Source organism: Tribolium madens, unplaced genomic scaffold, assembly GCF_015345945.1.
Source record: "Tribolium madens isolate multiple individuals breed KSU strain unplaced genomic scaffold, Tmad_KSU_1.1 Scaffold_97;HRSCAF=244;Tcas5.2_LG3a, whole genome shotgun sequence".
In the NCBI taxonomy this organism is placed as follows: domain Eukaryota; kingdom Metazoa; phylum Arthropoda; class Insecta; order Coleoptera; family Tenebrionidae; genus Tribolium; species Tribolium madens.
In genome coordinates this window covers 12,639,465-12,658,809 of record NW_025401069.1, presented here as the reverse complement: position 1 = coordinate 12,658,809, position 19,345 = coordinate 12,639,465, and the positions used below count along the sequence as shown (strand labels likewise).

At 33.8% G+C, this 19,345-nt stretch overlaps 8 protein-coding genes across 12 annotated transcripts in view; all 8 read right to left on the bottom strand.

Moving 5' to 3' along the window:
* Positions 1-1,424, bottom strand: part of LOC123014843 — a 3,347-nt gene extending 1,923 nt beyond the window's left edge. Inside the window, exons 1-2 of the mRNA XM_044414127.1 lie at positions 1,287-1,424; positions 1,165-1,238 (exon numbers count right to left, since the gene is read on the bottom strand). Of these exons, the coding sequence (XP_044270062.1) occupies positions 1,165-1,238; positions 1,287-1,368 (156 nt within the window). The 5' untranslated portion in view covers positions 1,369-1,424. The remainder of the gene's footprint in view (positions 1-1,164; positions 1,239-1,286) is intronic.
* Positions 1,425-5,159: 3,735 nt separating this feature from the next.
* Positions 5,160-5,751, bottom strand: LOC123014812. Its single transcript, XM_044414092.1, has 3 exons — positions 5,484-5,751; positions 5,400-5,437; positions 5,160-5,348 (listed from the first exon to the last, which is right to left on the bottom strand). Exons 1-3 carry the CDS (start codon positions 5,551-5,553, stop codon positions 5,205-5,207), a joined length of 252 nt encoding a protein of 83 aa, XP_044270027.1. The 5' UTR covers positions 5,554-5,751; the 3' UTR covers positions 5,160-5,204.
* A 329-nt stretch (positions 5,752-6,080) lies between these two features.
* On the bottom strand, positions 6,081-6,967 carry LOC123014765. The gene is made up of 2 exons (XM_044414030.1): positions 6,386-6,967; positions 6,081-6,339 (listed from the first exon to the last, which is right to left on the bottom strand). Exons 1-2 carry the CDS (start codon positions 6,453-6,455, stop codon positions 6,107-6,109), a joined length of 303 nt encoding a protein of 100 aa, XP_044269965.1. The 5' UTR covers positions 6,456-6,967; the 3' UTR covers positions 6,081-6,106.
* A 1,471-nt stretch (positions 6,968-8,438) lies between these two features.
* On the bottom strand, positions 8,439-9,163 carry LOC123014685. Its single transcript, XM_044413913.1, has 3 exons — positions 8,750-9,163; positions 8,666-8,703; positions 8,439-8,614 (listed from the first exon to the last, which is right to left on the bottom strand). The coding sequence occupies exons 1-3, from the start codon at positions 8,817-8,819 to the stop codon at positions 8,471-8,473; spliced, it is 252 nt and encodes an 83-aa protein (XP_044269848.1). The 5' UTR covers positions 8,820-9,163; the 3' UTR covers positions 8,439-8,470.
* A 260-nt stretch (positions 9,164-9,423) lies between these two features.
* On the bottom strand, positions 9,424-9,936 carry LOC123014684. Its single transcript, XM_044413912.1, has 3 exons — positions 9,785-9,936; positions 9,655-9,734; positions 9,424-9,604 (listed from the first exon to the last, which is right to left on the bottom strand). The coding sequence occupies exons 1-3, from the start codon at positions 9,900-9,902 to the stop codon at positions 9,446-9,448; spliced, it is 357 nt and encodes a 118-aa protein (XP_044269847.1). The 5' UTR covers positions 9,903-9,936; the 3' UTR covers positions 9,424-9,445.
* Positions 9,937-11,839: 1,903 nt separating this feature from the next.
* On the bottom strand, positions 11,840-13,382 carry LOC123014384 (probable medium-chain specific acyl-CoA dehydrogenase, mitochondrial). The gene is made up of 5 exons (XM_044413464.1): positions 13,192-13,382; positions 12,978-13,145; positions 12,829-12,929; positions 12,703-12,783; positions 11,840-12,649 (listed from the first exon to the last, which is right to left on the bottom strand). Exons 1-5 carry the CDS (start codon positions 13,286-13,288, stop codon positions 11,852-11,854), a joined length of 1,245 nt encoding a protein of 414 aa, XP_044269399.1. The 5' UTR covers positions 13,289-13,382; the 3' UTR covers positions 11,840-11,851.
* A 2,164-nt stretch (positions 13,383-15,546) lies between these two features.
* Positions 15,547-17,571, bottom strand: LOC123015084 (probable medium-chain specific acyl-CoA dehydrogenase, mitochondrial). 2 transcript variants are annotated; one of them, XM_044414538.1, is made up of 6 exons: positions 17,435-17,571; positions 17,278-17,358; positions 17,177-17,231; positions 16,856-17,124; positions 16,460-16,540; positions 15,547-16,414 (listed from the first exon to the last, which is right to left on the bottom strand). In XM_044414538.1, exons 2-6 carry the CDS (start codon positions 17,296-17,298, stop codon positions 15,611-15,613), a joined length of 1,230 nt encoding a protein of 409 aa, XP_044270473.1. In that variant the 5' UTR covers positions 17,299-17,358; positions 17,435-17,571; the 3' UTR covers positions 15,547-15,610. The 2 variants fall into 2 exon arrangements, with proteins under 2 accessions (XP_044270473.1, XP_044270474.1); XM_044414539.1 differs by having other exon boundaries at positions 17,177-17,223; positions 17,435-17,507.
* A 233-nt stretch (positions 17,572-17,804) lies between these two features.
* Positions 17,805-19,253, bottom strand: LOC123015086 (telomere length and silencing protein 1 homolog). Of its 4 annotated transcripts, none has more exons than XM_044414545.1 (5): positions 19,130-19,249; positions 18,903-19,094; positions 18,738-18,852; positions 18,189-18,687; positions 17,805-18,141 (listed from the first exon to the last, which is right to left on the bottom strand). In XM_044414545.1, the coding sequence occupies exons 2-5, from the start codon at positions 18,998-19,000 to the stop codon at positions 18,008-18,010; spliced, it is 846 nt and encodes a 281-aa protein (XP_044270480.1). In that variant the 5' UTR covers positions 19,001-19,094; positions 19,130-19,249; the 3' UTR covers positions 17,805-18,007. The 4 variants fall into 4 exon arrangements, with proteins under 4 accessions (XP_044270480.1, XP_044270477.1, XP_044270478.1 ...); XM_044414542.1 differs by having other exon boundaries at positions 18,898-19,094; positions 19,130-19,247; XM_044414543.1 differs by having other exon boundaries at positions 18,898-19,094; positions 19,137-19,183.
* Positions 19,254-19,345: the final 92 nt, after the last annotated feature.

Below are 19,345 nucleotides of genomic sequence, written 5' to 3'. Positions count from 1 at the left end.
TAAGTAATTAATGTTATAATTTTCATAAAAAAAGGAAGAATGATTACATAACCTCTCAAAAAGGGAATACCACATAAAGATAAATTTCTAATATTAAAATAAACACAAGTAAGAGGCATAAATTTTCCCTATTAAAAAATTGTCATTATTTTGCATATTCTAATCTCTTTAATTACTTCTTATATTGAAGCGTCAAAAAATTCAAAAAAATTGTGTACAGTACGACCTCGATTATCCGAACCCACGATAATCTGACCTTCTAGTAATTCTATGTTTATATGAATTCTTTGTTTTATTTGTTACATTTTTCAACAGACATTTAAAAAAAATCAGTCAGCCTCAAACTACACCTCCGGTAAAAATTGAAGGAATTGCAAAATAAATAATTTTTAAAAAACACAGTAGATTTTTTAATAATCCTACTAAAATAATGAAAAATTTTTTTTAAAGAAATATTTTATAAATTTTAGGTCATGTAGAAGTTGTATTTTTGTAATTTTTACAAAATTTCTTTCTAAAAAATACATTTTATAAAAAGAAGAACTGTTATATTTTTCAAAAATTCTTCTAATCTACAAGCGTCAAAAAACTATAGTGCGACTTCGATTATCCGAACCCACAATGATCTGACCTTCCAGTAAGCCGATATTTGTGTTTTTTGTTTCATTTTATTTTTACTCAATTTTTCAACAGAAAAAATTTTGAAAAATAAAACTAAAATAATAAAGCAACAAAAATTTGCATTTTCTATAAGTTTTATATTATGCAAAAGTTACATTTTTGTGATTTTTTGCGAAACTTGTTTCTTGAACAAACATTTAAAAGATTTCATTTCTACTGCCGCAATTTTCCTATTAAGAAATTGTTATTATTTTCTTTTCACTCATTATTTTGCACATTTTAATCTACTCTTATCACTTCTAATCTAGACGCGTCAAAAATGATCTATTGGCCTTAATCCGGCCGCAAATGCACTTTTATTACGTCGCCGATTTTCCTAATTTGTTTTTATCAATGACTCTGCCCCAGTCCTGGCGTACTTTTCACTTTGTTCCCTTGAAAATTCCATAAACAAATTGATTGACAGCTCGTGATATTATCAGGCAATTTCAAAAGAAACCACTCAAATCTGTCAATTACAAATTTTAATTGCTTTCAACTTACCAACATCATTTTTACAGCCCTTCGATCACTCGTTTCAGCTCCCCTTTTAAAAGCAGTCCAAAGACCTGCTGGTACTAAAACAGATAATTCTTATCAAAATTTAACACAAAGTAAACACTCACAAGGATCCTGAACCTGTTCCAGGGCACCACAAATCACAGTGGAAATCGATACGAGGAGAAATAATTTTATTAGGGCGCTCATTTTCACTAGTGGTTTACCTTAACGAACCTTGATTTTATACACTTATCAAAAGGATTTGCTTTATTATCAGGATTAGAGCGAAATAATTAAACTACGAACTGTTTTTATTGTAAAAAACTATTTATGGCACAATTTAATTAAGAGAGAAATAAAAATAGCCCGGCATGTGGCCCCCACGTGGCACCATTCTGCCCATTTTGGCACACAATGCAGGGGCCCTCTCGATTTTTCCCAAAAATAAATTCAAAACGAGAACGAGAATAAAATTTTCTTCATTGTGATGAGTGCGATTTATGACACTGTTATGAAAAGTCGAATCAAACAAGACGCTCCCACCTAATCCCAGAAATTTATGACTTGATAAAGGAAAAGTGGAAGAAAAAAATAAAGTACGTGCTCTCATAAAGTGGCTTGATGGATTGGGGAGGGAATAAAAATTGATTTAAAAATTTATAGTTTATTTGTGAATTTACATTGTCGATTCATCGAGTTTCGTATCGGTGTTTTTCTTGTACGGGAAAACTCCGGGGTCGCACATGTCTAGACATTTTCCGTTGGCAAAGCAGATGATTTTGGGGCACCCGGAGGACCTCAAGTCGGGCTCACCTGGAATATTAATGTTTTTAAATTGAAAAAATTGGAAATTAACTAATTAACCATTTCGGTTCAAACTGAAGGCACTGGTCAAGGTTAAGAAACACACGCAAAAAATGAACAGTCGAGGACTCATTTTGGTTTGGGATAAGACACAATCGAGGCTTATTTATAACGTGGAGGAGTGTTGTTTTTCAAAATTGACAGATTTATGGCACTTAATCTAGATTTGTAAGCCAATTATTGGGTAGGTGTTTGAATTGTGCAAAATGACTAACACAGGTTTGGGTTGTAAAAATTTATTGTTAGTGAAATAGAAATTACTGAAACAGATCTATCTGGGGTATTTGACCAAATTTTCCTTTAATAAATTGTTGGTTTTTGTGAAGTTTAAGAGTTTTTTGTAAAAAAAATTGAGTTAGGTTTTAGAAACTAATATTTCAAAGAATTAGAATTTTTTTAGTTTAATTCTGAGAGAATATAACAAAACTGAAATAAACAATCAAGGGTTTTTTGGGCTTTATGTTGGGTGTTTCAGTAGTACCTTCAAAATTTTGATTATTCATCATTTTAACTTGTTGCAGACTACATTTTAAGTGTTTTTACGCCAAAAAGTTAATTGACTATTTTTACAATTTTTAGGTGGTAAAAATACTACTGTCCTTAAAAAACTAACGGATATCGTTTTTTTTTATTAGTTCCAATAACGTTTTATCACTTTTCTGAGTCTCTAAAACTATTGGAAGTGTAAAAAACGTTATATGGTTCAATTTTACAATTTACGATTTTTTGAGAAAAATTTAAAAAATTCTTTTACGATAAATTATGCTCTCTTATTACACTTATATACATTAGAGAAAAATTGCCGACTTGACCTTATGTCACTACGCCACCACGCCGCCGGTAGCTTCAGTGCTTTAATTCAATATGTTCATACATGAACAAAATTTTTCAAAAATTTATTTTTACGTTTATAAAACGTTTTATGCACTTTTCTGGTCTTTTTGAACTCTAGGAATGCAGTGAGTTCAATGAAATTTTCAGTTTTTCCAGTTTGTTAAAATTTTGGTCAATTATCGGTTATTAGCTAATAACTTTGAGACTAATGTCAATAACTCGTTTGCGTTTGATACCGTTGAAAAATGCTTTTAATTTTCTGTCTTTTAAAAAAAAGTTCTTTGTTCTGCTACACATAGCTATCGAGAAAATTATTAGACTTACAATCTATATACGGAAACTATTGAGAATTTTGCAAATTTCTTGACGTTTTTTGTGTTTCTACGACGTTTTATGCACTTTTAGACCTCTTGAAGTTTTCAATTTTTAAATTTTTGACAAAATTTTGGTGGATTTTCGGAACTGGAGCGGTAAGCAACAAAAATTTACTTCTTAATGTTTTACGACCTAATATTTTAAACCCATTTTTCATAAAAAATATAAAAAAATAAAATAGTATATTAAAGAACAAGTTTTATAAGGGTTGAATGCCATTATAAAACGAGTATTTTATGCTATTTTTTCTAATTTGCGCCCCCTTTTTTCTTATTTTAATTAAAAAAATATATATTTTTGTCGCCTAGAGAATTTTGTGTTAATTGGTATCGGTTGGTAACACTCGGCGCCCACCTGTTTTTTTGAGTCATTTCTGCCGTCTGTCATTAAAAATAAAATTTACAAATTATTAGTTATTAGTGTTACAACATAATAATAATAAAAAATATGAGAAACAGAATTTAGTTTGCACTCCGCCCGAAATTCGCGAAATTGCCGAAGCAACAACGCAAAATTTGTTACCTGACAAGTCAAAAGCGGCATCCAAAAACTAAATAACCCTAAATTCATTAAAGCACAGTGTGCTTTTATAGATAGCCATAAACGACTCCTACTGGAGACGTTAATAAACGTATTATAAACGCAAATTAGAAAAAAGACTTTTTGAAATGTGCTTTCAATTATTTATCGAGTGGTAAAAATCCGGATTTTCTCAGAGGTATAGTTTTTAATTTTTCGACACATCGGACACTCAAAATGTTGAAACTCTTAAAGTATCTTGAAATATTAAAAACTACTTGTCGTGGAGCATTTTAACCGGCAAATATCAAGCTAAGAATTTGGACATTTTTGTAATTAAAAAACCGGTAGACAATTTTTCCGATATAAAATCTTTTTTTCCAAGCAAATTATAAAGAACTCGTATATCTTCAAGGTTACAAACTCTATAAATACTTAATTTTTTATCAAAAAAATCTTGAACATGTTATAAAAAGTCAATCATTCTCAGCAATAAATAACTTGAAGTAATTGACCTCAAAGCCTTGAAAGCTTCAACTGTAAACAAAAAGATAACTTTAGAATAAATAAAAAAACACTTAAAAAGCTTTATTTGGTCACGTCTGTTACACATGTCCTTCATTTATCAAAAGTAATTAATCAAAAAATGTGAAGATGTCAAAAATAAAACAAGCAATCATTTTATAAAACGTATATTTAGAAAATGAGCGAAATTAAGGCCATTGGCTGGTGTTGCACAAGTCGATGTAGAAATGGTGGTGGAAGACGATTTTTTGTGGACACGAATCCAAATCAATTAATTTATTTTCCTTGATGTAAAGAAGAAGCTCATAATACGTTTCCCTCGAATACCGAAACTACAAATTTGTTAAAAAAAATCACTCCAAATCAATCAACTTCATTGAGACTTACACTTGTTTCAGTCACATTTTCCGAGTTTCCTTCGTGCAACTCACTTGCCAAAATACCCAAAATGAAAGCAATTAAAACAGGGGAGCAATATTTATGCATCGTTGTTGCTTCCAGATTTGTGAAACTAAAACTGACAATAAAATCGAAAAAAATGCTCTTATATTAGAATGATGGATCAGAAAATAATCCCCTTTGAAATGTTTTTGTACCGTTTCAAAGTTTTCCTCAAGTTTTGTAATCTTCCGTGGAACACTTATTTATTGACGTTGCATTTCTGATGTCGCTCAGTATAACTTTTATTAAATGCAAAATCAGTTCCAAACTCTGATTCAATTCCAGAGATTGTTCTATTTTCGTCATTGTGGCAAGTTATTGACACACATCGAAAAATCTTAATCCCCTAATCAGTCCACTGATAAAACTAATCCTGCGATTTGGACTCGTTAAAGAGTCCGTTCCAAAAAATGTTTTGAGAATTAATAAAAAGAAACATGTTATAAAATATCCTTTTTATTTAGTTTAATATATGAAAAATACACTCAAGGCCATATTCCACCATCGCACAAATCAACGCAAGTGCCATCACTGAAGCACCTGCATCTCGGACAGTTGTCAATATCCAAGAGGTTATTCTCTTTAATGTACAACAAAAGCTGATAGTAGACTTCAAGTGAATACCTGATCTGTAGAGAAGTGAAATTAAGTGATAAAAGTGTTTTATTTGAATTTCTTACGTTTTCAGCTTTCACTTCACTCAAGTCCTTTTTTGCTCCTAAAAAAATTGTTAATCTTTCACTTTCGCAAAACTTAATTCTCACCGGAACATGAATCGCCGTGTATTGCCACCAGCACGGTTAAAAAAATCACAAAAGTCAAGAGTCGTGTCATTTTTACCCACTTTTAAACCAGCGAATTGAGTAAATCACTTGCGAGGCTATTATTTATATCGTGGCAAAGACCATCAATCAAAATAATCTCTCCTTTGAAAGATTAACAAACTACTTGGAAGTGCACGAAATTATTGAAAATTTTGAAATTCCAGTTACCTTCCTTTCATTTTTTAATTTATTTTCCTTGAAGTAAAGAAGAAGCTTTCTTTGAAAACCGAAACTACAAATTTGTTTAAAAAAAATCACAACTTTATTGAGACTTACAATTGTTTCAGTCACATTTTTTGTGACAATTGTTTTCTGATGTTAATGTGCTCAAATGCAAAATCAGTTCCAAATTTTGATTTATTTCCATAGATTATTCTATTTTCGTCTATGTTGCAAGTTATTGACACACATCGAAAAATCTTAATCTTCTAATCAGTCCAATAATAAAACTAATGCATAGGTGTTAAATCCCACGATATGGACTCGTTAAAAAGTCCATTCCAAAAAAGTGTTTTGAGAATTAATAAAAGAAACATCTTATAAAATATCCTTTTATTTTTATTTCAAGAACATATTCTACCATTGCACACATCAATGCAAATGCCATCACTGAAGCACTTGCATCTCGGACAATCGTCAATATCCAAGAGGTTATTCTCTTTGATGTACAACAAGAGCTGGTAGTAGACTTCAAGTGAATACCTGATCTGTTGAGAAGAGAAATTAAGTGATAAAAGTGTTTTATTTGAATTTCTTAAGTTTTCAGCTTTCACTTCACTCAACTCCTTTGTTACTCCTAAAAAAATTGTTAATCTTTTACTTTCGCAAAACTTAATTCTCACTAGAATATGATGCGCCGTGTATTGCCACCACCACTGTTAAAAAAATCACAAAAGTCAAAAGTCGTGCCATTTTCACCCACTTGAAAACCAACGAATTGAGTAAATCACTTGCGCGACTATTATTTATACCGTGGTTAAGACCATCAATCAAAATAATCTCTCCTTTAAAAGATTAACAAACTATTTGGAAGTGCATCACAAAATTATTGAAAATTTTGAAATTCCAGTTACTTTCATTTCATTTTTTAATTTACTTTCCTTGTAAAAAAGAAGTTCATAATATGTTTCCTTCGAAAACCGGAACTACAAATTTGTTAAAAAAAAGCACAACTTCTTTGAGACTTACATTTGTTTCAGTCACATTTTCCGAGTTTCTTCGTGCAATTTACTTGCTAAAATACCCAAAATAAACGCAATTAAGACAGGGGAGCAATATTTGTGCATCGTTGTTGCTGACAATAAAATCGTAGAAAATGTTCTTATATTAGAATGATGGTTCAGAAAATAATTCCTTAATAATGTTTTTGTACAGTTTTAAAGTTTTTAAGAAGTTCTTCCGTGGAAATGATGAACAAAAACACAATTTAAACCGTTACACCAAACTTTTATTTCAACCACAAAGTGGTCATCCTCAGGTGAAAATAAAACTAACTAATTTAACAATGTTAATGCTTTATATATTAATTTTTTCGTTTGTCACTTTTCCTACCACCAACTAATGGGTAGAGGGGAGAAAAGGGAATGGGGCTGTTGTCTGAATTCATAAGCTTCTCTCTATTTTCAAATATTACGTATACAAGACTCTCGAAAGCCCGTCAAGAAATTTACAATTATTGGCTACTCTAATAATAATTTTTACATTATTTTCATGGATTCTATGGTCTTTTTCAAAAATATGTTGGGCCACACTTGATTTTTCAAATCTGTTATATCTTAAATGAGTTATGTGTTCTTTAAACCTAGTGTTAACTAATCGACGTGTTTGCCCAATAGATTTTTGTTCACAATCTTCACAGTTATAATTTCATAAAGCTCCCACTTTAATTTTAGGATTACCAAGAAAACTTTTGAGACTTCTGCCAGAGTTGTAAACAACTTGGAAGTCAAGATTTTTGAAAATTTTAATAATAATAATAATAATAAAGGTTCTTATTAATAAATTAAAAGTAATACAAAAATGCGGAGGCGAAGTCTAGCTTGAAGCTATTCAACTTAACCTCAAAAGAAAATTGATAAAAAAAAAACAATTATAACATAAAAATAAAAATAATTATTATAAAAATATAAAATTTAAATAAAAATAAATTCGGAAGTTACTTAATAACTAAAAGTAAAGAAAGAAATCATTGTGAGTTTTTCAAAAACAAAAAGAATAAACAAGAAAGAATTCTTTAAGAAGAAATGAAAAAAAAACAGAAATTGAACAGAAATAAATTCTTTAGCATTTATTTTTAACATCAGTTATCCAACTCAGTTGAACAAAGTTAATTATTCAATTTACTCAATTACATTTACAATTACTCAAACCTTTTGTGATTGAGAGAGTATAAAGTAATGTTAAAAACTGTGTTTTCTCTGGTTTGTTGTAAGAACAGCAAACGTATTGAACGATTTCCAAAATAAAAATGGTTCAAGTCATGTGAAAATAAATATTTTTGTAGAACTCAAACAAATAAAGATTTCGAAAAATTTTATTCTTGATAAAACATCACATTTTTATATTATTGTGAAAATACGTGCATGTATATGCGCATATTTTACAAATTTGTCGTGCATATAATGCGAGCCTTATTTATTAACATTGCATTTCTGACGTCGCTCAGTATAACTTTTATTAAATGCCAAATCAATTCGAAATTTTGATTCATTTCCATAGATTATTTTATTTTGGTCGTTGCAAGTTATTCACACACATCAAAAATCTTAATCTCCTAATCAGTCCACTGATAAAACTAATCCATAGGTGTTAAATCCCGCGATTTGGACTCGTCAAAAACCCTTTTCACTTTTCATGTTTATTAAAGTGTTTTGGGAATTAATAAAAAAAGACATATTTTAAAATAACCTTTTATTTGGAAAATACACTCAAGGCCATATGCCACCATCGCACAAATCAATGCACATGTCCGCACCAAAGCACTTGCATTTCGGACAGTCGTCTATATCCAAAAGATTATTCTCTTTGATGTACAACAAGAGCTTGTAGTAGACTTCAAGTGAATACCTGATCTGTTGAGAAGCAAAATTAAGTGATAAAAGTGTTTTATTTGAATTTCTTACGTCTTCAGCCTTCACTTCACTCAAATCCTTTGTTGCTCCTAAAAAAATTGTTAATCTTTCACTTTCGCAAAACTTAATTCTCACCGGAACATGAATCGCCGTGTATTGCCACCAGCACGGTTAAAAAAATCACAAAAGTCAAGAGTCGTGCCATTTTTACCCACTTTTAAACCATCGAATTGAGTAAATCACTTGCGAGGCTATTATTTATATCGTGGCAAAGACCATCAATCAAAATAATCTTTCCTTTGAGAGATTAACAAACTACTTGGAAGTGCATCACGAAATTATTGAAAATTTTGAAATTCCATTTATTTTTGGGTAAAAACCAAGTAAACAAGTTTTTATCGTGGTGTTTATTTTCGTGAAGAGACTTCTTGGCACAGCGCATTATTGATAACAGGTGTTTCTGCGATCTAGAAGGCGGATTAAGTGATAAGCGTCATTTAACTAATCCGTCGAGACGCAAAACAAAGTATAAAGGTTTCAGAATCGTACGATAAGTCTCAAAGACTTGTCATTTTTTCTTTACTGAATCAATCATTCACGCTGGTCGTATTTTATTGTGAGACTTATCTAGTCTGGCATGTCGAAGATTGGATGATACCTCGTTTGTGAACGATTTATGAATGTAAAACGACAAAATGTCGGCCGCTTTCAGAATATTAAGCGATTAATCAGTCAGTGATTGACAGCACCAATTAAATTGTTTATAAATCACCAGAAAACGGAAATAAAACGCCAAAAGACAGGACCAGTAATTTTAGAGAAAAATTTTATTTATGGGTGAACCCCCGGGTCGGAGAAATCGATACATTTATCCCCCCAACAGATGATATTACTGACCACTTTCACCAACTCTTTATCGGTTACCAAATTGTTGGTGGCGTAATATTTGTAAAGTAAAATAGAGTCCTCGTCACCAATCTCATAATCAAACTAAAATTGTAATTTTTTTAATTGAAAAAAATGTAAAAACGGAAACTTACGTCAGGGTAACTCTCTTGTAGTTTTTCCAACAACAATTGGCGTCCTTTTTGTAGGTGGTACCGCAGAAAATCGTTCTTTTCTAAGTCGGGAAATTAATTAACCAGAAATTGTGAAATGTTTAATAGTTACCAGATTCGGGAATATGTTTCACAATGTTTGTAACTTTTTGCACAACTGCTGTTTTACTTAAATCAGCAGCTTGGGCGAAAAACACAAGACCGAGAATAACAATAATGGTTAATGCCATTTTAGTAAATTCGAGAAAATTTGGCTTCAATTTCTTTATAAATGAACAAAGTAATCCTGTAATAAAAACGACTAGATTATTATTTTAGGTCAGTGCTTGTGATTTATGGTATTTGTCGCAAATGATTTACAACTGTTTGAGGAAAAAGTCACTTGAAGAAAAGTTCTTCGAATTGTGAAATAATCACTAATTTGAAGAATAACAATTATGAGAAAATGCATACCGAAAAGTTGTATTTTTGAGTGATCAAAATGTCGATATGATATCTATTTCCGGTTATTAATAAATAATAATGTATGAGTATGAGTTTATGTTTTTTGAATTAAATTTAGTGTTATCTTATCTGCTAATACCGTGCAATTTTCAATCTATTGAATAACAGTTGGTTTCAGCTAAATATGGCGTAGATTATTTTATCACAAAATAATAATCAACTTGGAGTTTAAAATGGCCTTTGTTGTAAAAAAATAAATAGACAATTATTATGAGTTATGATTGTGATTTTTATCTTCAAGTTGGCGTCAAATTTAAGATCGTGGTTTGGCAACATTGACTTTCAAATTCAAACGTCAAACTTTACCAAATTTACCAAGGATTACCAATATTTCAGTGCCTACAGATTTTTTGTCACAAACATTTATAACCACCCGGTATTATGTATTTTTTAAACATTTTTTTAAACCTTTACAAAATTAATGCTTTTTACGAAAAAATGTTTTGTTTTATTGAAAAATAGATCTCTCTAAGTATCGGGTGACCGTAAATGGTTCTAATTTTTGACCTGAAGTTGGCGTCAAATTCAAAATCATAGTTTGGCAACCCTAACTGTCAAATTCAAATGTCAGAGTACTGTTGTTTTTTTTTTCAAAAAAAATCTTGACAAAAAACGGTTTTTCATCCCTTTTTTTGCTTGGCTGCAAGTTTTCTCCACTCGAATGGGGAATCAAAATAAGTTTTAATGTTGTTATTTATTAACAGTGGTGAAATATCCCGTATTTTAAACATTTTTATTGAAAAATTGTTTATTCACAATCACTAAATTTTTTTATGCCGATTACTAACCTTTTAAAGGTTGGGAAACACATCATGATATCTCATGAGGAGTAATAATATTACCTACTTCTGTTGGGTGTTAATATGCAGGTTTGCCAAAGTTAAAATTACAAAAATACCAGGAATTTTTTCTTTCAAATTGTCAACTTACACATAATATTTTGCTAAATTATTATTCAATTGCTTCTGTAGCAGTTTCTCTTACTTTTAAGGGAGTACACTGGTCCATTTCAACGATTTTAAATCAGATTCACACATTATTTCAAATTTATTTTTGACATTTATTCAATTCAATTTATTCTTCCTCAAGTTTGCATCGAATTTAAAGTTCTAGTTTGGCAACCTTGACTCTCAAATTCAAACGTCAAACTTTTATAAGCAACTGTCATTCAATTGCGACGGGTGACCGCTGACTTAGCCGTCACGTAAAACAATTTGATATAACAAATTGAAATGATTCAGTGTTGCCAATAGATTTTTTATCATAATTTTCATTTTTTTTTATTAATAAATTTAGAACATTTTTGTTATTCAAAAGCAAACTAATTTCAGATTTATAAAGATTCGAAGTAATAGCAATATAAATTATAAACAACGATTTTCTATAAATTTATTTAGGTAAAGTTGTATTGTATGCAACCAGTAATACAGCATTTAATAATTTCACATGTAAATATTTTTAAATGAAAATAAACACAATGTATCCTTGCCACCACAGGAAACCATATTTCGGCCATCTTACATTTAACTTTCTCAAATAATGTTTTATGACGTCATAATCCTCAAGTGCTTACCTGCTTTTACTCCCTTATTACAGCCATCAACTTTTGATACCCATTTATCTTATTGAAACGACAATCAACCCTTTTGAATAAAACACAATAAATACTTCATTTTTATTTCCCGTTTTGGCTCAACACATTTCTCGAAATCACAATTTTCTGGATTTGAGTCGTCCCTTCGTAAATCTGGAAAATCTTCGCATCCCTCATCAGCTTCTCCACGGGGTACTCACTATTGAACCCTGCGCCCCCGAAGACCTGCACAGCATCGGAGGCGTTTCTATTGGCCACTTCGCTGGCGTGGGCCTTGGCAATAGCCGCCGAGAGACTGTTCCTAACCCCCTGGTCTGCCTCCCAGGCCGCTTTCATCCAGGCCAACCTCGCCGTTTCCACCCCTGTGGCCATGTCAGCCAACATGAAAGCCACCGCCTGGTGGTGGGCAATGGGGACCCCGAAAGTCTTGCGCTCGAGGGAGTATTTCGTAGCCTCGTCGAGGCACCTTTGAGCCAAGCCTGTGGCCCCACAAGCCACCGAGGGGCGCGTCTTGTCGAAAGTACTCATTGCGATCTTAAAACCGGCGCCTTCGCCGAGGAGGACGTTCTCCTGGGGGATTACAACATCCTCGAAGGTGATTCCGCGCGTGTCGGAGGCCCGTTGCCCCATGTTGAGCTCCTTGCGGCCTGGGGTGACCCCGGGGAAGTCCCGCTCGACGATGAAGCCGGTGAAGGCCTTACCAGGGGGGCATTTGGGGTCGGGGTTAGTGCGAGCAAGGACGAAATACCAGTTGGCGACGCCCCCGTTTGTTATCCACATTTTTTGACCGTTGAGGACCCATTCTGAGCCTTTTTTAACAGCTTTGGTTTTGATTCCACTGACGTCGGAGCCAGCCCCAGGTTCGGTCACGGCGTAGGCCTAAAAAAAAATTTTACCATTTTTTTTTATTAAAAAAAATTAAATGGGATTACGGCAACTAAAGACTCGTCGAGGAAGCGCCCCAAATACTTCTTTTGTTGGTCTTTGGTGCCGGCGATGACAACAGGGATTTGCTGTAAAATGAAAGGGATTAAGTGGGAGTGTCAGGGAGTGTTTACCCCAAGATTGGAGGAGTCGACTGCTGTGAAAATCCCGGTGCATCCATAAGCCAACTCTTCACCGGTTAAACAAATATCAAAAACGCCTTGTTGGAGCCCCCCTATTAAAAAATAATAAATCAAGTAATTAACACAATTAATTAACACACCTAAATATTCGGGAATGTGGCCGTTCATGAGCCCCAAAGACCAAGCCTTCTTGATAATCTCCTTCGGATACTCATTATTCCGGTCATGGTGGGCCGCCACCGGAATTATTTCTTCTCTGGTGAATTTTCGAGCTACTGCTTGAAACTCTTTCTGAGTTTCGGTCAATTCTGAAAAAATCTGGTCGTTTTCGGAATATTTCAAATGGAAACTTACCGAAATTGTAACCGTTTGGGCGGCTCACTGAAACGCTGAAAGCTCGTCTGGGGGGTTTAGTTGCAACTCTGAAAATTTTCGGTAAAACGGAGGTCATTTTTTTCAGATTTGGTGATAGAAATAACTAGCAATAAAACACAAAATGTGTTGTATATGTGTATAAACACTTATTGTACTTGAATTTTACAACTGATAAGATAAAAGTCAATTACAGTGCTCTTTTTTCGGAATTTGAACTGTGACAGAAATTATACTATGCAAAACTTTGACCTGAAAAACTAAACAATGATGTTAGCACTTATTGTATTATTTGTTACAAGTAAACTAAATAAATTAGTCTCGGCTGCATACCAAAATAGTATATTATATTATTAGGAGTAAAATAAGTGGCGTTTTAGTAGCCGAAAATTCCATTTGTGATAAAACACAAATAATCAAAAAAAATGTATCGATTTAAGAGTTTAACGTAATTTCGATTACAAATAACGATTTTTTTGGCTAATTTTAATTTTAGCAAAATTCGTTGGTTTAAGTGAATTTCTGGCTCAAAAACATGCTTCTTCGCTCGGATATTTTTTTTTCACTAATTGATAGAAAATGAAAATTGAAAAAGTGGTGGATGCGTTTGAACACATTGTTTTTTTTATTTAAAATTATAAAATTGCGCCCAAATGTTTTGTGATTTTCGGCAAAATAATTTATAAATCGTTTATTTTAGCTAACCGGACCATCCAGAAAACGAATTGTTCTCTTTTTTTTTAATACCAAAAATTAATTAAAATGAAACGCCAAGGTTCTTTTTAAAACCTTATTAAAATCATAATAACATAAAAAAACTCGTTTAAAATTAAAATTTAACTTTTTTTATGAATTAATTAATTGCTAAAAGTTAATTTTAAATATTGTGAAATTACAAACATTTCTGTTCTGTAATTCTTCCGAAGCCAGAAAAACGCAAACTTCAAATTAATTTTTTTTTGTGTTCAAACTCAAAAACAAAAAAGATCTTGATTTCAAGAATTTTCTGGTTCCAAAATAGCCTAATTCAGACAAAAAAAAACAATTTTTAGTTTCCTTTGACAATAAAAAAGTCGATTTAAGGGGATGTTGTTTCTCAAAAACATGCATAAAAAAATGCTAATTTTTTTTCTGCACTAAACGAAAGAAAATTCGATATAAAAGAAACTCTTCTTGTTTTTCCAATTTCCTCTCCAACCAAATGCTTTTCAAAAACAAAAATTACCCCTAAAAAGTACCTACTCGCAGTAAGTAGGTTTAAAAAGAATAAAAATTTCTTTAAAATTCCAATTTTCAAAATTGCGGCTTTTTTGTGATTTTCGACAAAAAACCTTAACTTATGACGTATTTTCGCTAATCTGGCCCTTCAGCTACCCAACTGTCTTATTCTTAATAAAAAAAGGTAAAAAAAGTTTCAAAATTCTTTATTTTTTTAAAAACGTTTTAATTCGAAATTTCAACTCTGTACTAATTTATTAATGAATCTCTAAAAGTTGATTTAAAATATTTCAAAAACAAACATTTATGTTCTGGAATACCAAAGTCAATATTTCGAGTTTTAATTTTTGTAATAAATTACGTATTGAACAAAACTTATTTTTTTTATAATAAAACGTCAGAATTTTTTTCTTCACCAATAATAATCAGACTAAAACAAATTGTAAAGTGATTTTTTGAACATTTGTTAAATCTCACAACTCTCAATTTTTCTACAAATATTTAAAATTTTCGTATTTTCACAATTTACCCTGAAGATAAGTCTTTTATTCACAAAAACAAAAATTAAAAAACACCAAAAGTACTAAGCGGGTTTAAAAATAGTAATTTATACTCAAACGTCACAAAAGTGACCCTTTTATGACTACATAACACACAAGTAAAAGTTTTACCTTTCAGGCATGAAGTAAAAACTCTGTTTTTTACTTTTATCATGACATTAACCAATGTTTTTGCAATTTCTGGGAAGGTACATTGTAGATTATCAGCATTCAACATTTTACTACTAACTGCACTAGTTAAATAAACACATTCAAAAATCTCAACCCAAATTTCGATACTGACACGTGATGGTTGTTTATAAGCGTTGTTAAGATTTCATTACTTGCAAAGCGTCCTGATTATTTTGTTCATTTATTTGCTAGTTATAGTGTTACTTTTTACTCTCGATCTGAATACGTTTGCGGATAAAATAGTATATGTTCTTCGGAGATAATGTGTTCAGTTTTCACTACGTTCGCCAAAATAAATGTGCATCACATAAACTATCACTATCACTCCTAATAACATAATATACTATTTTTTAATATGTATGAATATGTATGAAAAGAAAAGCCACAATTCTTAAAAAAAACTTTATTAAACGATTACATATCAAAAATTTTGTATTTTTTTTCCTCAAAACCTAAGCCATTCTTTTGCTCGCCTCGAGGACACTCCTCGAGATGACCAACTTCTGTATTTGCGTGGTCCCCTCATAAATCTGATAAATCTTCGCATCCCTCATCAGCTTCTCCACCGGATACTCGCTATTGAACCCCGCGCCCCCGAAAATCTGCACGGCGTCTGAAGCACACTTATTGGCCACATCCCCGGCGTAGGCCTTCGCAATCGAGGCCGAATAACTGTTCCTAATCCCGTGGTCGGCCTCCCACGCCGCCCTCATCCACGCCAGCCTCGCCGTCTCCACCCCAATCGCCATATCGGCCAACATGAACGCCACCGCCTGGTGGTAGGCAATGGGGACCCCGAAAGTCTTGCGCTCGAGGGCGTACTTCGTCGCTTCATCGAGACACCTCTGCGCCACACCTGTAGCCCCACACGCCACCGGCGGACGCGTGGTGTCAAACGCCCCCATGGCGATCTTAAACCCGGCGCCTTCGCCCAAAAGGACGTTCTCCTTCGGGACGCGAACTTCCTCGAAGGTGACTCCGCGAGTGTCGGAGGCTCGCTGCCCCATGTTCATTTCCTTGCGGCCGGGGGTCACTCCGGGGGTGTCTCTGTCGACGATAAAGCCTGTGAAGGCTTTACCAGCGGGGGCTTTCGGGTCGGGGTTCGTGCGAGCGAGGACAAAGTACCAATTGGCGACGCCCCCATTTGTGATCCACATTTTTTGACCGTTTATTACGTACTCGTCGCCCTTTTTTTCAGCCCGGGTTTTAACCCCATTTACGTCAGAGCCACAACCAGGCTCAGTCACGGCATAAGCCTTCAAAAATCAATTAAAATTAAATAAAACTAATTAATTAATTACCGCAACTAAGGGCTCTTCGATCAAGCGCCCCAAATACTTCTTCTGTTGCTCTTTCGTCCCATTAAGAATCACAGGAACTTGCTAAAAACATTTTTTTAAACTTAAATTATTTGACTCAAAATGGCAAATGTGATGAAAAGTCTAAATGCATCTTTAACTTAAAGGCTGATTCACACAAAAAGTGTCATTAATGTCATTCAGAACAAATATAATCACATAATAATAACAACAAAATTCTTTATGTTTGCTACCCTATGTTGATTACGTAATTAATTTTAATTACACATTTATTTGAAAAAATAATTTGTGGGGAAAATTGAGGTTAGGATTGTTTGAATTTTTGCATGGTTGCCACCTTAAAATGATTCCTTTCAATGCACCTTATAGTGAAATTACCCCAAGATGTGAGGACCCAATAACTGTCCCGATCCCCGAACAGCCCCAAGCCAGTTCTTCCCCCATTAAGCACGCGTCGAAAACCCCCTGATTCAAACCGCCGCAATGCTCCGGAATGTGCGAATTCATCAGGCCCACAGACCAGGCCTTCTTCAAAATCTCAATGGGGTATTCCCCGGTTCTGTCGAAGTGGGCTGCTTGGGGGGCAATCTCCTCGCGAGCGAACTTCCGAGCCATGGCTTGCATTTCTCTCTGAGTTTCATTGAGCTCTAAAATCGGGGAAAATCACACAGTGTGCCACCAAAAAAACACCAAAATTACCAAAATTGAAGCCCGATTTTCGAACGGTGGTCACAGAAAACGCCCGACTGAAAATCTATATAAACTTTTGAAATTATAAATTCGTGATTTAATTTTTTTACCTTTTGCACATTTAGGGCCATTTTGGGTGCGTATTTTTGTTGCAACGAAGCGCGAATGACTCTTCAGTTTATTATTTTATGCTGGATTGTAAATAATACAACAGAAACGGAGATAAGATAGTAATTATTGGACTTTGAACCTTGGAGTATTACTTACCTTAATACAACAAACAATATGTCAATAAAAACAAATTTTTGCACCAATTAAAGACACAATCTAATCATTACAATTGTGTAAACAAAGAGGATGAATCGGTAAAATTTGTGACCTTGTTAAGTAAAGGAAAGTGGGAGAAACTAGTAGGTAGTGCTACTTTCTACTTGTGATTAAATACTGTATTTATAAATAAAAAAAAATTACTTTAATATCTCTTAAATTGTTTTTGAACTTCATTAAATAATAGACCGTGTGATCAAAAAAAATAATTGGAGTAGATAGTGATTAGATGGCAATCTTGATTTCTTTAATGTCAGCGGAAACTTTGATAAGTTTGCGTTTTATTCATTTTGAGTGAAATAATGTTCACTTCAGAGTAGAAAATTTTTATTGTTGCAAATTATTACAAAAATGCTGTACAAGACGAAAACGGTGAATGGTCATTTTCACTCTCAGTTTGTATGGAAATTTTTCAGCCCCAATGTGTTGCCAACTGTAGAATTTAATCGACGCCTACTCTAATTAATTTTTTTTTTTGATCGCATGGTATTTACAAATAAAAAAAGAACTAGTTTAATATCTCCTAAACTGTTTTTTGAACTTTTCGTAGTGATAATCATCGGTGGCCCTTTCATCCTTCTTCTTCGGCTTCTCTTCCACTTTCTCATCCTTGGTTTTCTTCTTCAAGCCTTCGCCATCTATATTAACTGCAAAAAAGTAACAAACCGAAATTTCCCCCAATTTCTCGACTCACATCTATTGTGTTGCACGAAATTGACGGCCATATTCGTGGGCACGAAGGGCGAAGGCCCATCCTTCTTGTTCTGCTTCTCCCACAGCAGCCTCAACTTGGCCTCTTCCGTGGCTTCAATGTTCTTGATTTTGGCCTCGATCCCCAAGTCCACTTCCGGGATCCCATTCAACATCTGATTGGACAACATCTCCTCCGACCTCTTCGTCGACGACTCCCGCAAATGGTCGGGAACGGCCCTCAAAGCCGCCTCCTCGGGGCTCGTGTATGCGGACTTGTTCTCGGCTTGCGCCTGCTCAGGGGGCTCCACTTTGCGCTTCTTCTTCGACAACTCCTCCTCGATGAACCTCATCATTTCCTCGTCTTCGTCCCGTTTGTTGGTTTCGACCGAAAATTGGGTCCCTATGCCCGTGTCGTAGGCGTCGTCAACTTGCTTCACTTTGCCGCTTTTGAGGGCTTGCATGTTGACCATGCCCCCGGATTTCACCTTGAAAGGGTCCTTCTGCAAGGTTTGAATGATTTGGTGGGGTTATGGGGGCTGGGGGTACCTACCGCAATGCATTCGTCTTCGACGGTGATTTTGGTGCCAAGGGCCAGGCCCAAGGCGTTGACGCCATGGGGGCGCTTACGGAGGTTCTGCAGTTCTTTCATTTCTTCCAGTTTAGTGCTACAAATCGGGTTAGGGCGAGTCTCGAGTCACTGGGGGCCTTACCTAACCTCCTCCAAGTCCTCATTCTCCGGGTCGCTATTCTCCGAGAGGTTCCTCTGGCGGAGCTGTTTGCGTTTTTTACGCCTAAAAACGGGTTTTGAGTCATTGGAGTCGTCGGATTCCGTTTTTATCGCAATGTTTTCACTGGTTGACATTTCGATGTTTTTTGAGGTTACGTCACACATGAAAATCGTTAATGACTAAAACTAGAAAATTACACTCGGAAATTACTCACTACTTACAATTTCTTTCTTAATAACTGTCTTAATTTGAATAAAACTTTTTAATAAAAGTTTATTTATTTAGGGATTTTTGATTTGTGATTCAATGGCTTATTCCCCCAAACCCGCTTAAGTTTTAAATCAAAAAAATTGACTTTAACGAGTATTTTTAACACAATTTACTTGAAAATGACTCATTGATAACAAATTCGGTCTTAATAGGTGTCTCA

Bases quoted from the DNA above. Each gene is read 5' to 3' on its own strand.
- LOC123015084 (XM_044414538.1), bottom strand. From the start codon at position 17,298: ATGGCCCTAAATGTGCAAAAG. The intron at 17,125-17,176 runs GTAATTTTGGTG...CCCCGATTTTAG, and splicing joins AAAATCGGGCTTCAATTTTG to AGCTCAATGAAACTCAGAGA. The intron at 16,541-16,855 runs GTAATTTCACTA...AAATGTTTTTAG, and splicing joins TTGGGTCCTCACATCTTGGG to CAAGTTCCTGTGATTCTTAA.
- LOC123014384 (XM_044413464.1), bottom strand. From the start codon at position 13,288: ATGACCTCCGTTTTACCGAAAATTTTCAGAGTTGCAACTAAACCCCCC. The intron at 12,784-12,828 runs GTAAACACTCCC...TTCATTTTACAG, and splicing joins TCGACTCCTCCAATCTTGGG to CAAATCCCTGTTGTCATCGC. The intron at 12,650-12,702 runs GTAATCCCATTT...ATTTTTTTTTAG, and splicing joins TCGACGAGTCTTTAGTTGCC to GCCTACGCCGTGACCGAACC.
- LOC123014812 (XM_044414092.1), bottom strand. From the start codon at position 5,553: ATGACACGACTCTTGACTTTTGTGATTTTTTTAACCGTGCTGGTGGCA. The intron at 5,438-5,483 runs GTGAGAATTAAG...CAATTTTTTTAG, and splicing joins ACACGGCGATTCATGTTCCG to GAGCAAAAAAGGACTTGAGT. The intron at 5,349-5,399 runs GTAAGAAATTCA...ACTTCTCTACAG, and splicing joins GTGAAGTGAAAGCTGAAAAC to ATCAGGTATTCACTTGAAGT.
- LOC123015086 (XM_044414542.1), bottom strand. From the start codon at position 19,079: ATGTGTGACGTAACCTCAAAAAACATCGAAATGTCAACCAGTGAAAAC. The intron at 18,688-18,737 runs GTAGGTACCCCC...CAAACCTTGCAG, and splicing joins TCGAAGACGAATGCATTGCG to AAGGACCCTTTCAAGGTGAA. The intron at 18,142-18,188 runs GTGAGTCGAGAA...ACTTTTTTGCAG, and splicing joins TTTCGTGCAACACAATAGAT to TTAATATAGATGGCGAAGGC.
- LOC123014765 (XM_044414030.1), bottom strand. From the start codon at position 6,455: ATGGCACGACTTTTGACTTTTGTGATTTTTTTAACAGTGGTGGTGGCA. The intron at 6,340-6,385 runs GTGAGAATTAAG...CAATTTTTTTAG, and splicing joins ACACGGCGCATCATATTCTA to GAGTAACAAAGGAGTTGAGT.
- LOC123014685 (XM_044413913.1), bottom strand. From the start codon at position 8,819: ATGGCACGACTCTTGACTTTTGTGATTTTTTTAACCGTGCTGGTGGCA. The intron at 8,704-8,749 runs GTGAGAATTAAG...CAATTTTTTTAG, and splicing joins ACACGGCGATTCATGTTCCG to GAGCAACAAAGGATTTGAGT. The intron at 8,615-8,665 runs GTAAGAAATTCA...GCTTCTCAACAG, and splicing joins GTGAAGTGAAGGCTGAAGAC to ATCAGGTATTCACTTGAAGT.
- LOC123014684 (XM_044413912.1), bottom strand. From the start codon at position 9,902: ATGGCATTAACCATTATTGTTATTCTCGGTCTTGTGTTTTTCGCCCAA. The intron at 9,735-9,784 runs GTAACTATTAAA...TTCCCGACTTAG, and splicing joins GAAACATATTCCCGAATCTG to AAAAGAACGATTTTCTGCGG. The intron at 9,605-9,654 runs GTAAGTTTCCGT...TTACAATTTTAG, and splicing joins TACAAGAGAGTTACCCTGAC to TTTGATTATGAGATTGGTGA.